This window comes from Eschrichtius robustus, chromosome 12, assembly GCF_028021215.1.
Source record: "Eschrichtius robustus isolate mEscRob2 chromosome 12, mEscRob2.pri, whole genome shotgun sequence".
Taxonomy (NCBI): domain Eukaryota; kingdom Metazoa; phylum Chordata; class Mammalia; order Artiodactyla; family Eschrichtiidae; genus Eschrichtius; species Eschrichtius robustus.
In genome coordinates, this window is record NC_090835.1 from 69,409,182 (window position 1) to 69,421,911 (window position 12,730).

The 12,730-nt window shown below is 46.3% G+C and overlaps 1 protein-coding gene across 1 annotated transcript; it reads left to right on the forward strand.

Annotated features, from left to right (window-relative positions):
* LOC137774051 (uncharacterized) lies at window positions 1-10,361 on the forward strand. Its single transcript, XM_068559181.1, has 8 exons — window positions 1-52; window positions 985-997; window positions 5,259-5,503; window positions 7,623-7,726; window positions 7,904-8,076; window positions 8,200-8,310; window positions 9,840-9,975; window positions 10,224-10,361. The coding sequence occupies exons 1-8, from the start codon at window positions 1-3 to the stop codon at window positions 10,359-10,361; spliced, it is 972 nt and encodes a 323-aa protein (XP_068415282.1).
* The last annotated feature ends 2,369 nt before the right edge of the window (window positions 10,362-12,730 follow it).

A 12,730-nucleotide genomic window follows, 5' to 3' on the forward strand; every position in this document is an offset into this window, starting at 1 on the left:
ATGGCGGCAGCCGAGGTGGAGAGAGCAGGCCCCGCTCCCAGCAACCACACAGGTAAGGGCCTGGGTTTTGGGACACCACAGGGGAAGTGGGAGAAAATTCTTTGGGGTTCTGTCTGTCCACTGAAAGCTCAGTCTTTAAGAATTTGGGGTGCATCAGGTGGGAAAAGGGGCTTCCTAGCCCCCACCCCAATGCTGGAAGGGTCTGGAGACTATCTCTCACCCTTCACGGTTCAGAGGAGGAGACTGAGGCCAGAGAGGGGATAAGTCAGGGCTAGCTCAGGGTCTGACCATTTAGGACAGAGATTCCCCACTTGCCTTTTTTCTCTTCCACTCAACAAATGTTTCTCTGCCCAGAAATACTGTACAGCTCCCTGCAGTGGGATCTGGTCCCCTGGTCATCTTTGTAGCCCCAGTATGTAGCCTGGTGCCAGGTGTTCATAAGTGTGTGAATGGAAACACTTCAGGTTGAACATTACACCATTAGAGAGTCATTCTTTTGGGTATGTTAGCTCACTAGGCCTTCCATCAGGCATTCATACCTTAGCACAGATTCATTTTGCCAACAGATGGAAGAGACGAGTTCCCCAGAGAGAACTGAATATTGGGTAAAGGAGGGATCATTGTAGACCTTAGGGTCTCAGTGTGAAATGGTTTTCCCAAGCTGGGAAGAAAGGCAATCTGGCAGCAAAAAAAAAAGAAGGCGGACATTTACTAAAGGAGATTTTCAGTTGTTCCTGGTCCTGCCCAAAGCTCAAGAAGGAAGGTGGCATGCTAGACTAAGTTTGGCCCTCAAGTTTTAAGAATCTTGGTCAGGGGGCTCATTTGGCAGGTTCCACCTCCCCCTCACTGCACCCAGCCCCACCTTCCTCATCCCTGTTCTTCTCTGCACACCCTGTGTTCACCCAACAGGCCAGTCCTGATTACTGCTCAGGGGTCCACTGCTCTGGCCTCCCAGCCACCCAGCTGCTTTTGCTGCCTCCCCAGGCCTGGATTACCGGTGACCTCTGGCTGTTCTGTCCCCAACCCTTGGCCTCAGAATTTGGCTTAAGAAATTCCCTAAATCCAGCAGCCCTCACCCCTGACAAGTCAATCTTGGTTAACTAGAGAAGTATTGTGCTGAGTGAGGACACCTGGGTTATGGTCCTAACTCTTGTTCCGAGTCCCAGGCCAGTTACTTGACCTCTCTGAGCCTCAGATTTTGAAAACAAAAGATGACTCCTGACTTTTAAGGCTTGTTTTGAGGATTAAATGAACTAATTTGCCAGTACCCCGAACAAAATGTGTTTTATTGGTATGTTAAGGCTGTGTGGGTGGGTGGAGGGCAGGACTTATCAGAGCATTTAATATGTTCATGTACGGTAAGCAATATACAACATGACTCTAAAAAATATAGAAGGAGGAGCTTCTCAAATCAATTTGATCACAAAGCCCCTAGCTCCTGTTGCTGTGGCTCGTCTGATGGTCTAAGAGCACCTCTGGACATGCTGGGAGAGCTCTGTTGTTGGATCTCTCAGCTTGTGAAGGAGCTAGTATGGTGGCCTCTTAGGCAGTCCTGGAGGTCAGCTTCATTGGTGGTCTTTAGGGAAAGCAAAGCTTTGGGGACTGAGGACAGGAGGCTTTCAAGCCCTTCCTTTGAGGGCCACTGGCTCCTCCCCTAGGGGGTGAGAGGCTCCTCCTCTCAGGTCACCCACCCTTTCTCCAGTGACTGTCATTTCCACCTCGCCCCTCACCCCAACCTCCATCCACCTTCCATCCTCCCTAACTTTGGCTGCCACCACTGATCTGGTCCCTCCCCCACTGCAGCCTCTTCCTATCTACTCCTCATGTTATAATTGGGAGCAGAAACATACCAGGCCAGGCATCTTCTATAAACCTAAAAGAAATTTGAAAAAACATGTATCCCCTCCACACTCCAAGTTATCTAATGGTATTCATCATAATGTAAATTGTTGCAAAGGTTAAATTTATAATGTATTCTAAATAGTCCCACTTTAAAATAATACAATTATCCTTTTTTAATTCCAAAAGAGAGTTTTAAAAGATGTTTTTAGAGTAGTTACATCATTAAATCGAATGCTTTTTACCGTTTCTGAATCTTTCTTCTCCAAGGCTGGCACTTCAGGCAAGATTTTGAGGGATGTGTTCAAAGCTCTCAGCCCACAAGAACTTGCCCTCAATCTTCCTGCAGGAGCCTCTCAATTTTTCCAAGCCAGGTAGTGAGAATGATTGAAAGTCACCATGGGGTACTGGGCTGGGGCTGGCTGTAGCTCTGTGCAGAATTTCAGTCGAAGGTATTTCGGGCTGCTTGCTTTGGGACCTGCCAATGAACTTGCTGTGTGGGCAGCTGAGCAGCAATGGCAGGTGAGCAGGGTGGATTTGATTAAGTACATTATTCTTTTCATGCATCCAGTGGCATCTAAATACCAGAGAGATTTAACATATACTGTCATCCATTTAAAAGTATATAAAAGCAGGCTTTTACAGTTTTACATAACTCCTTTTTCTCCTTGAATGCCTATTCTACTTCTCCCACAGAATTTTACCAATACAAATATTTTTCTTCTCAGAAGTCTTTCACTGATCACGATATTATCTGTTCCTGCAACAAAAATATTTGTGAAACAGAAATATGATTTTTTTCTAGATTTAGTTATTAGTAGTACTCAACTGATCAAAAGAAGTAAATTACACACTTTTTTTTTTTTTTTTTTTGGCCGTGCCATAAGGCTTGCAGGATCTTATTTCCTCCACCAGGGATCAAACCCAGGCCCTGGCAGTGAAAGTGCTGAGTCCCAAACACTAGAGTGCCAGGGAACTCCCTACACACTTTAACAGTTAATTACTAAATAACAAAATTTTCATTAGAAAATTTAGATGAGATTGTTGCTTCCCCCCCACCAAAAAAAGCTCATGTATCCATGGATAAACATTACTTATTGCTAGAATAAGACAGGATTCAACATCAGTTTCTTTCTTTTTTGGGGGGGAGGGGGTTTGTCTGTTATTCAATTTTATTTTTTAAAATTTTTATTGGGGTATAATTGATTTACAATGTGTTATCAACATCAATTTCTATTTTTAATATTTATGAATGGAAGCACTGAGAAATCTTGTTCACATAAATAAGCAAATGGAAATGAAAGGTTATTTGTTATAGCACGGGCACTCAATTCTTTGAATTTCTTCTGAATTAAACCAAAAATGTCTGAATTAAAATCAAAAGTTACCGTTTAATGATCTTATATTACCCTCCTGGCCCTCACAACAGCTTCCATAAAAATAACAAAATAATAACAACTACAGTTATTATAAGTATTATATTATGTAATAATATAATAATAATCATTGTAATAAGGGCCATGTGCCCGACGATCTGGTACCTTCACCAACAAGACTGGGTGCCTGTCACCCATCCTGCCCTTCCTCCACCTGCTTCTCTGCCAGGGCCTCTCTTGGACATTCTCTGGAGAATGGTGGGGGCCACTCTATGGCAGACCCCCAGCATCAGCTGGCAGTCTGTGTCCTCTCGGGACAAGAGTCCGGCCTCTGTCCCCGTCCCTGCTGCCCTGGCCACTTCACATGTGGGCTTATTCCCACTCCTGGCAAGGAAGCACACGACAAGAGCAGAGGTCCCCAGAGCCCTGGCTCAGGCCTGGACACATAGTAGATTCTCAGTAAATGTTGGCCCAACTTGGCCTCCTCCCACCCTTCCCACCTCACAGGCTGACCCTCAAATGTCCCTGTAGTAGTGGTGATGATGATGATGATAATGATGACAGCAGAGTGATAAGAACAGCTAATATTTATTGGGGGCTTGCTATGTGCCAGGTATAGTTGGCCATGTGTATCTGTGGGTTCCGTATCCGTGGATTAAACCAACTGCAGATTGAAAATATTTGGGAAAAAAATCCCAGAAAGTTCCAAAAAGCAAAACTTGAATTTGCTGCGTACTAGCAAATATTTACATAGTATCTACATTGTATTAGATGTTATAAGTGATCTAGAGATAATTTAAAGTATACAGGAGCATATGCATAGGTTATATGCAAATACTATGCCATTTTATTTTTTTAAAACTTTTATTTATTTATTTTTATTTTTTCTATTTTTTGGCTGGGCCACGTGGCATTCGGGATCTTAGTTCTCTGACCAGAGATTGAAACTGTGCCCCCTGCAGTGGAAGCACGGTGTCTTAACCACTGGACCACCAGGGGAGTCCCTTTGCCATTTTATATAAGGGACTCCAGCATCCATGGATTTTGGTGTCCATGGAGGTTCTGGAACCAACCTCCCACGGATACCAAGGGATAACTATGCTTTACATACAATATCTCATTTACGTTTTACATCATCCCATAAATTAAGTACTGATAACTTACAAATGAAGAAACTGAGGCATGGAAAGTTTGTCCAAGCTCATACAACCAAGAAGTAGTGGTACCAGGCAGAACTGGCTGTATCATTTGTGGGACCCAGCACAAAAAGAAAATCAGGGCCCCGTGTTCAAAAATTTAATAATTTCAAGACAGCAATGGCAGAACATTGAAGCAAGCGTGGGGCCCCTGCGTGACTACACAGGTCCGTGCCCATAGAGCAGGCCCTGGTTCCGGAATCTGAACCCAGAATTCTGAATCCAGAGCCCACAAGACTCTGTGCTTGGAGAAAGTAATAGGAATCACTATGATTTACTGAGCACCTGCTATGTGCATTGTGCGAAATCTAAAAAAAATCTTCACGACAACCCTGAGGTAACAGGAGGCGTTGTTACCCTCATGTTTCAGGGGGAGGAAACCAAGCTTTAGGGAAACTGAATTACCACCCAGGGTTGTCAAGCAGAGTCAGGATTTGAACACAGGACCAAGCCTGGAGCCTGAGTCCTCATGTCACACAGCCTCTTTCTAGAAGGATCACAAAGGCAGGAACAAAAATGGGGCTGGGCATGACTCAGATGTTCTCTTAGGAACTTTGACCGAGGGGCCTGTCACTGGGGGTCCAGCCGCTGCTTCGCTCAGGACTGGAAGGCATCCCAGGTCTGCAGATATTTCCAGCGAGGCTTCTGCTTCCATGGAGATGCATGCAGGTAAGCGCCTCTTCTCCTCGAGTGGGGAGCGGGCTGGGAGACTCGGGAGGAATCATCCTTCATGGACCATGCATCTTCCCAGAGCCCCTCTGCCCTCAGCTCCAAGTACTAGGCTGAGCTAGCTCTGAGCCCTGGAGGAGCTATCCCTTTCTCCTTACCCTTCTCTTCCTCATGACAGCTACCAGCACCTGCAGCCTCCCCGCCACCTTGAGTGGGGCCGCCGCCATTCGGAGCCACACATCACCCTGTCAGGCCCCCCGCAGGGACTGACCCGCAGGGGCTCCGAGCCCTCCTACCTGCCCTCTGTGACTGTCGGATGGGGTTGGGCCGGGGCCTACCAGGGCATGGAGCCTGGCCTGGAGGATTTGTTCAGCAAGACTGAGGACATTGGTGGCAGCTCCTGGAAGTCCCTGTCCCTATCATGTGAGTCATCAGGGGTACTGCGGGTTGGCACAAGTGAGATCTGAGACCAGGATTCCTGCTCTGTCTCTGAGCAAGGTTTATATTTCCTTCCACCCTCTCCCTCCTCAAGATTCCCAGCCAGAGGGAAAATTTCCTTTGGCTCTGTTGCTCTCTGTGTTCTAGAAGCAGAATACCATGATGCCTGTGGAGTCAGACCACCTAGTTTCAAATGCTGGCTCCACCACTTAGGAACTGTGTGACCTTGAACAAGTCACTTAACCTCTCTGAGCCTCAACTGCCTCATCTGCTAAAGGGCACTGATAATAGCACCTACTCACAGGGTCTTGATGAGTTCGTATATGTGATATGCATAGCACAGTACCTGGCACAGAGTAAACACTAAATGTTAGTAGTTATTTTTAAGATTATTGCTCTAATTCAGTGCTGTCCAACAGAAATATGTTACATATGGAATTTTTTTTCTTAACGTCTTTATTGGAGTATAATTGCTTTACAATGGTGTGTTAGTTTCTGCTGTATAACAAAGTGAATCAGCTATACATAAACATATATCCCCATACCTCCTCCCTCTTGCGTCTCCCTCCCACCCTCCCTATCCCACCCCTCTAGGTGGACACAAAGCACCGAGCTAATCTCCCTGTGCTATGTGGCTGCTTCCCCCTAGCTATCTGTTTTACATTTGGTAGTGTATATATGTCCATGCCACTCTCTCACTTCGTCCCAGCTTACCCTTCCCCCTCCCGGTGTCCTCAAGTCCATTCTCTACGTCTGCGTCTTTATTCCTGTCCTGCCGCTAGGTTCTTCAGAACCATTTTTTTTTTTTTAGATTCCATATAACATATGCAATTTTTTGTATCAGCTTTATTGAGATATGATTCACAAACCAAAAAATTCACCAATTTAAAGTGTACGATTCAGTGTAATACAGTATATTCAGAGTTGTACCAACATTAGCACTGTTTTTTTAAATTAATTTTTATTGGAATATAGTTGATTTGCAATGTTGTGTTAGTTTCTGTTGTACAGCAAAGTGCATCAGTTATACATATACATATATCCACGCTCTTTTAGATTCTTTTCCCATATAGGTAGTTACAGAGTACTGAGTAGAGTTCCCTGTGCTATACAGTAGGTTCTTATTAGTAGCACTATTTAATTCTAGAAGATTTTCATTACCCCAGAAAGAAGCCCATTAGCAGTCACTCTCCATCCACAACCCCTCCCAGCCATTGGTAACCACTAATCTATTTTCTCTCTCTATGGATTTGCCTATTCTGGACATTTCATATAAATGGAATCATACAGTATATGGCCTTTTTGTGTCTGGCTTCTTTTATTTAGTATAATATTTTCTAGGTTTATCCATGTTGTAGCATATAGAAGTACTTCATTTCCTTTTATGGCCAAATAATATCCCAGTGTATGGATATATACCACATTTTGTTTTATTCATTCACCAGTTGATGGATACTTGGGTTGTTTTTGCTTTTTGGCTATTATGAATAATGTTGCTATGAGCACTTATGTACAAATTTTTGTGTGGATGTATATTTTCATTTCTCTTGGGTATATACCTAGGAGTGGAATTGCTGGATCATATGTTAACCCTATGTTTAATATTTTGAGGAACCGCCAAACTGTTTTCCAAAATGGTTGCACCATTTTACAATTCACGCATGTAATTAAAATTTTTCTAGCAGCTTCATTTTTAAAAAAAGGAAAACGAAACAGGTGAAATTAATTTTAATATTTAACCCAATATATCAAAAATTACATATCCAATATCGTTTCAATATGTAATTAATATAAAAAGTTAATAATGAAACATTTTAGAGACTTTTTGGTATTCAGCTTCAAAATCTCATGTGTATTTTACACTTACAACACATCTGAATTCAGACTAGCTCCATTCCAGGTGTTTGATAGCCACATGTGGCAGGTGGCTATCGTATTGAATAGCACAGGTCTAAACAGCTGTGTTAGAGACAAAATTCTGACTAGACTCTGAACTACTGGTGGACAGAACTTTACACACCCTCAGGGCCTTGCATGCAGCAGACACTCAGGAGATACCACATGAATGAGTAAATGAATGAATGGATCCAGTTTTCCCCAACAGCTGCTGATGGTGATCACAGCTACTTCCCGAAGTCTCGGCCTATGTCAGACCCTGTCCAGGAGCTCCTAGCCCCACTTCAGAGCCTGGACCTTGAGGTGCAGCAGGTAGTGGAGGGGGAGGGGAAGAGGATGCCATGCTGGACCTCTGGGATGCCCAGACCTGCTGGAGGAGGGCTCTCTGTTCCCTGGGGCTGTATTTGGGGTGGCAGTGTGTGTGTGTGTGTGTGTTGGTGGGGTGGGGGCTGAAGGGAGGATGTGCTCTGACCCTGCCCATGGCTGCAGAGGGTGCAGGACAGTCGGGACATCGTGTGTGGCATCTGCATGGACAAGGTGTGGGACAAGCCAGAGGCCGAGCGGATTTTTGGCATCCTGCCCAACTGCAGCCATCCCCACTGCCTGGGCTGCCTGCGCACCTGGCGGAAGAGCCGAGGGGACTTCCCGCTGGGTGTCATCAAGTCAGTGTCATGGAGGGGCCAGCAGGGAGGGAGGGAAAGGTCCCACAGAGGGGTGGGCTCAGAGACAGGCCAATGGGCTTGTGACTACTCCTCTCCCACCTCCCACCCCATCCCACCCCGCAGGGCCTGTCCCCAGTGCCGTGTCCCTTCCAGCTACATCATCCCCTGCAAATTCTGGGTGAGCAAGGGGCCTGAGAAGGAGCAACTCATCAGGAACTTCAAGGCTCGGACCAGGTGAGCCTGGCAGGGGGACCATGACTCAGGTTAGGAAAGAGGGGAAGCAACCCCTGATTCATACCCTCTCAGCCGTGGTTCCCAGCATGGCATCCCCCAAATCCTGGAAGTGCAGAGTGACCAAGACGGCAGGTGAGGGTGTGAGCTATTTCCACTATTCCAGAAAGCCCAGTGAATAATGGTGAGTGACTGAGACAGTCAAGGCCAAGTTTCTCTTCTAGCCTGGCTCAGGATCCACGCAGGGAAACTCTGGTTCTCTCAGCATGATGGGAAGCCCTTCTTGGCTTTTGTTTCTGATTTTTTTTTTTTAAAGCAGGAAAGTATAGGAATTCCTCGGCAGTCCAGTGGTTAGGACTCGGCGCTCTCACTGACGGGGCCCCAGGTTCTATCCCTGGTCGGGGAACTAAGATCCCACAAGCCACCATGGAAGTAGAGACTCTTACTGTTATCACGCTGTAGAAGGAGAAAGTGAGGCAAGGTCTATGGGGCTTAAGTAAGGAAGTGGGTTTGAACCCAGGCATTCTGACTCCTAGCATGGACTACAAGGAACCATGGGGAGGATATTGACTTGAGAGGAAGAAGGGCCATACCTGGGTAGCCAACTGACCATGAGGTTGAAAGGAAACTGTAAGATGATTAATGTTTCCAGATAGACGGCCACAGGACTGGTACTGTCACGTGAGAGCTGGGTGAGGGAGGCTGATGGAGAATCTGGTCAGGTTGAGTGGGGTGGTTTTGGATGCTATCTGGATGGAGGGGTTCCTGATGCTAGGTTTGGTCAAATGGTAGGAAGAGGAAGAGGGACAGTCATTTTAGAGGGATTCCCAGGCTTCCAGCTTGGTGGTCAGCGGGATCCTGCATTCACGCTGGGACTGCAGGAAGTGGGAAAGACTCAACTGCGTTGGAGTCAAGCAGAGAGGTGATGATGCAGGAAAAAGGAAAAAGGCTCTAAATATGCGCTTTATCTTTTTCTCCCTCTCGTCCATCTTTCTGTGCAAGAAAAAGCTGTTCCTACTTAAGCAGATCACACGTTGCCCACAAACCCTTCCTGTATCTGACCTTTCACAGAATGAAATTTGAAATCTCAGAAGTGGGAAACTTCTTAATCAATTTCATTAGCTAGCAGTTACCAAATCAGAAGACCACCCCTCAGAAGAGGGCATTGTTCTAACCTGGTTACAGAGACACATTGTAGGGTTATCTGCTCTCCCTCCTCCTTTGGTGGTATTACTGAAACTTAGTTCAAAGAAAGAAAGGAGAATCCCAGGGTCACTTCTGTCCCAAATAGACTTTGTGGGAATTAAGAGAAAGGTACCACTTAAGACACTTTACTGCCATCTGCTGGGAAATAATTGTAATAAATGTAACATCTACACTTGTCTATGGGATCCTAGAGGTGCCAGCATAGATGTGGTGCCTTTGTGCTGTGTATAACCTACCCAACCTTACATGTCGGTCTTGAGTGCCCCTTGTTCCTGGGGCAGCTGGGCTTGAAGGTGATGGTCTTCTATCCTTCTGCCCTCTCATAGCCAGATTCAATGCCGGTTCTTCATGCGGGGGAATGGCCGCTGCCCCTTCAAGTCGGACTGCATTTACCTGCATCAGCTCCCAGATAAGGCCCCGAGTTCTGATCCTCCCTGGCCCGGGAGTATGCAGCTGGCCTCTGTGAGTGAGGTGGTAACAGCAAGGATAAGGGGTCGGGGAGGCTGCTGGCCATGGTTTATAATAAATGTCTGTGATAAATGTAAAACCTATGTATGATGTCTATGACATTAATGGTGCCTGCTTAGATGTGGTACCTTTGTGCTATGTACAACCTGCCTAACCTTATGTGTCAGCCTTGATTCCCCTGTACCAGGTACAACTGGGGTCGAAGCTGATGGGTTTTCACTGATTTCTTTTTCTACTCTCAGGTGGTGGGCAAAACAGCGTTCCTAGGGGGCACCGAGCCAGAGGAGGAAGTGTTCTTCATGAACTGTGCCCTGACCATGGCCTTCTGGGGTTCAGAACTCTTCCTGGACCCCAACAGTTCTTACCACTGCCTCCTGTAACCAGGATCAACGTGTGGGGGGATGGGGCTGAGGGGCAGGGGTTGCCAGGTGGTAGGTCTTTTCCCTTTGGAGCTTGGTGGGGGACGAAAGTAGCAAGTGCTCCACCCCCATGAACCGCAGCAGTGACACAGCTGGGGAACATGGGGAGGGGGGATGGCTCTCGGGAAAGAGGAAGGGTTCTCACCCTCTTGCCAGGGACTTGGTTTTTAACTTTGCTCTTTTGTAGAAGGATTCTGAAAGAAAACCAATAAAGTGCACCTAAGCCATCACTGCTGGTGTCTGAAGAGTGTGCTTATAGCCCAGGTGCACCCTCACCCCTACCCCCACCAAGGGTTTCTTCTGCATTTAATCTGTTGCAATATCACCTGTCACTTAGCCTTTGGAAAACTTCATTTTATGCTCATAAGGGAATGAGAACAGAAAGGGCAAATAATGTAGGTATTATAAAAATAGTAATGTCAGAGATCCCATGAAAGGGTCTCAAGGATTCCCCCTTGGAATCCTTGTGGATTCCAAGTATGGTTCTTGAACCACACTTGGAAGTTTTCTCCCTTTTCTCCTTCCCATTGGCTAGAATGCAGACCTTGGTGGGAATGAACCAGAGCCACCATGATAAGGCTGGCAGTTGAGGATGGGCAGGGCATTGAAGGCTGTTTAGCATTCTTGGCCCTGCCCACTACTTATCAGGGCTTCTACCCCTTTGCCCCCAACATCATTTGTTCATTTGAAGACCAAAAACATCTCCTATGAAGTTAGAACTGATAAACTGAGATAGAGGTTCCTGGAAGAAACTTCTTTCCTACTATTTTGCCCTTTGCAAAGCAGGCACTATCTAAGACAGAGGTCCCCAACCCCTGGGCCACAGACCGATACCAGTCCATGGCCTGTTAGGAACCAGGCCGCAGAGCAGGAGGTGAGCAGTGAGCGAAGCTCCATCTGTGTTTACAGCCGCTCCCCATCGCTCATATTACCACCTGAGCTCCGCCTTCTGTCAGATCAGCGGTGGCATTAGATTCTCAGAGGAGCTCGAACCCTACTGTGAACTGTGCATGCGAGGGATCTAGGTTGCACGCTCCTTATGAGAATCTAATGCCTGATGATCTGAGGTGGAGCTGAGGCAGTGATGCTAGCGCTGGGGAGCAGCTGCAAATACAGATTATCATTAGCAGAGAGGTTTGACTGCACAGAGACCATAATAAATCAATTGCTTGCAGACTCATATCAAAACCCTATCAGTGAGTGGCAAGTGACAATGAAGCTGCATCTTACGGAGTAGACTGGACATAAGCAACACACTTCGGGTGTCACTGTCTCCCGTCACCCCCAGATGGGACCATCTAGTTGCAGGAAAACAAGCTCAGGGCTCCCACTGATTCTGCATTATGGTGAGTTGTATCATTGTTTCATTATATATTACAATGTAATAATAATAGAAATAAAGTGCACAATAAATGTAATGTGCTTGAGTCATCCCCAAACCATCCACCCCACCCCCACCCCCATCCGTGGAAAAATTTTCTTCCATGAAACTGGTCCCTGGTGACAAAAATTTTGGGGACCACTGATCTAAGAAATACTCCGTAGTCTTTTCCAATAGCTCCCTTAAAATCATTTTTTAAAAATTTTATTTATTTTTTGGCTGCATCAGGTCTTAGTTGCGGCACATGGGATCTTTTGTTGCGACGCACAGGCTCTTCCTTGCAGTGTGTGGGCTTCTCTCTAGTTGTGATGCATGGGCTCCAGAGCTCATGAGCTCTGTAGTTGCAGTACGCCGGCTCTCTAGTTGTAGTGTGAGGGCTCAGTAGTTGTGGCACTTGGGCTTAGTTGTCCTGTGGCATGTGGGATCTTAGTTTCCCAACCAGGGATTGAACCGGCATTCCCTGCGTTGCGAGACGGTTCTTAACCACTGGACCACCAGGGAAGTCCCTCCCTTGAAATCATTTTGGAAAAAATAAAAAATTTGGCTCTAATGGAAATCAGATCCAATTCAAAATATGCCTATGGCTTCCCATACTATTCAGGGTGAAAGACAAATTCCTCTCTATGACGTCAAGGCCTCACAAGATCTGGTCTGGTTACCTCTCCTGTTACTCCCCAGCAAGTGCACTCTGCTCTAGCCATGCCTCTGCCCCAGAGCCTGTGCATTTGCTGTTCCCTCTGCCTGACATGATCTCCTCATAGACCTCTACCTGGCTTGCTCCCTTATCTCCTTCAGGTTCATTTTGCCTGACCACCTATTTAAAACTACCTCACTCTATCTCCCTTCCCTGCTATATCCTTGAAAGCACTTATCACAAGCAAACATTCTATTGTTCACTTAGTTGTCTGTCTCTCCTCAATTGAGGGTCAGCAACAATGAGGGCAAAGGC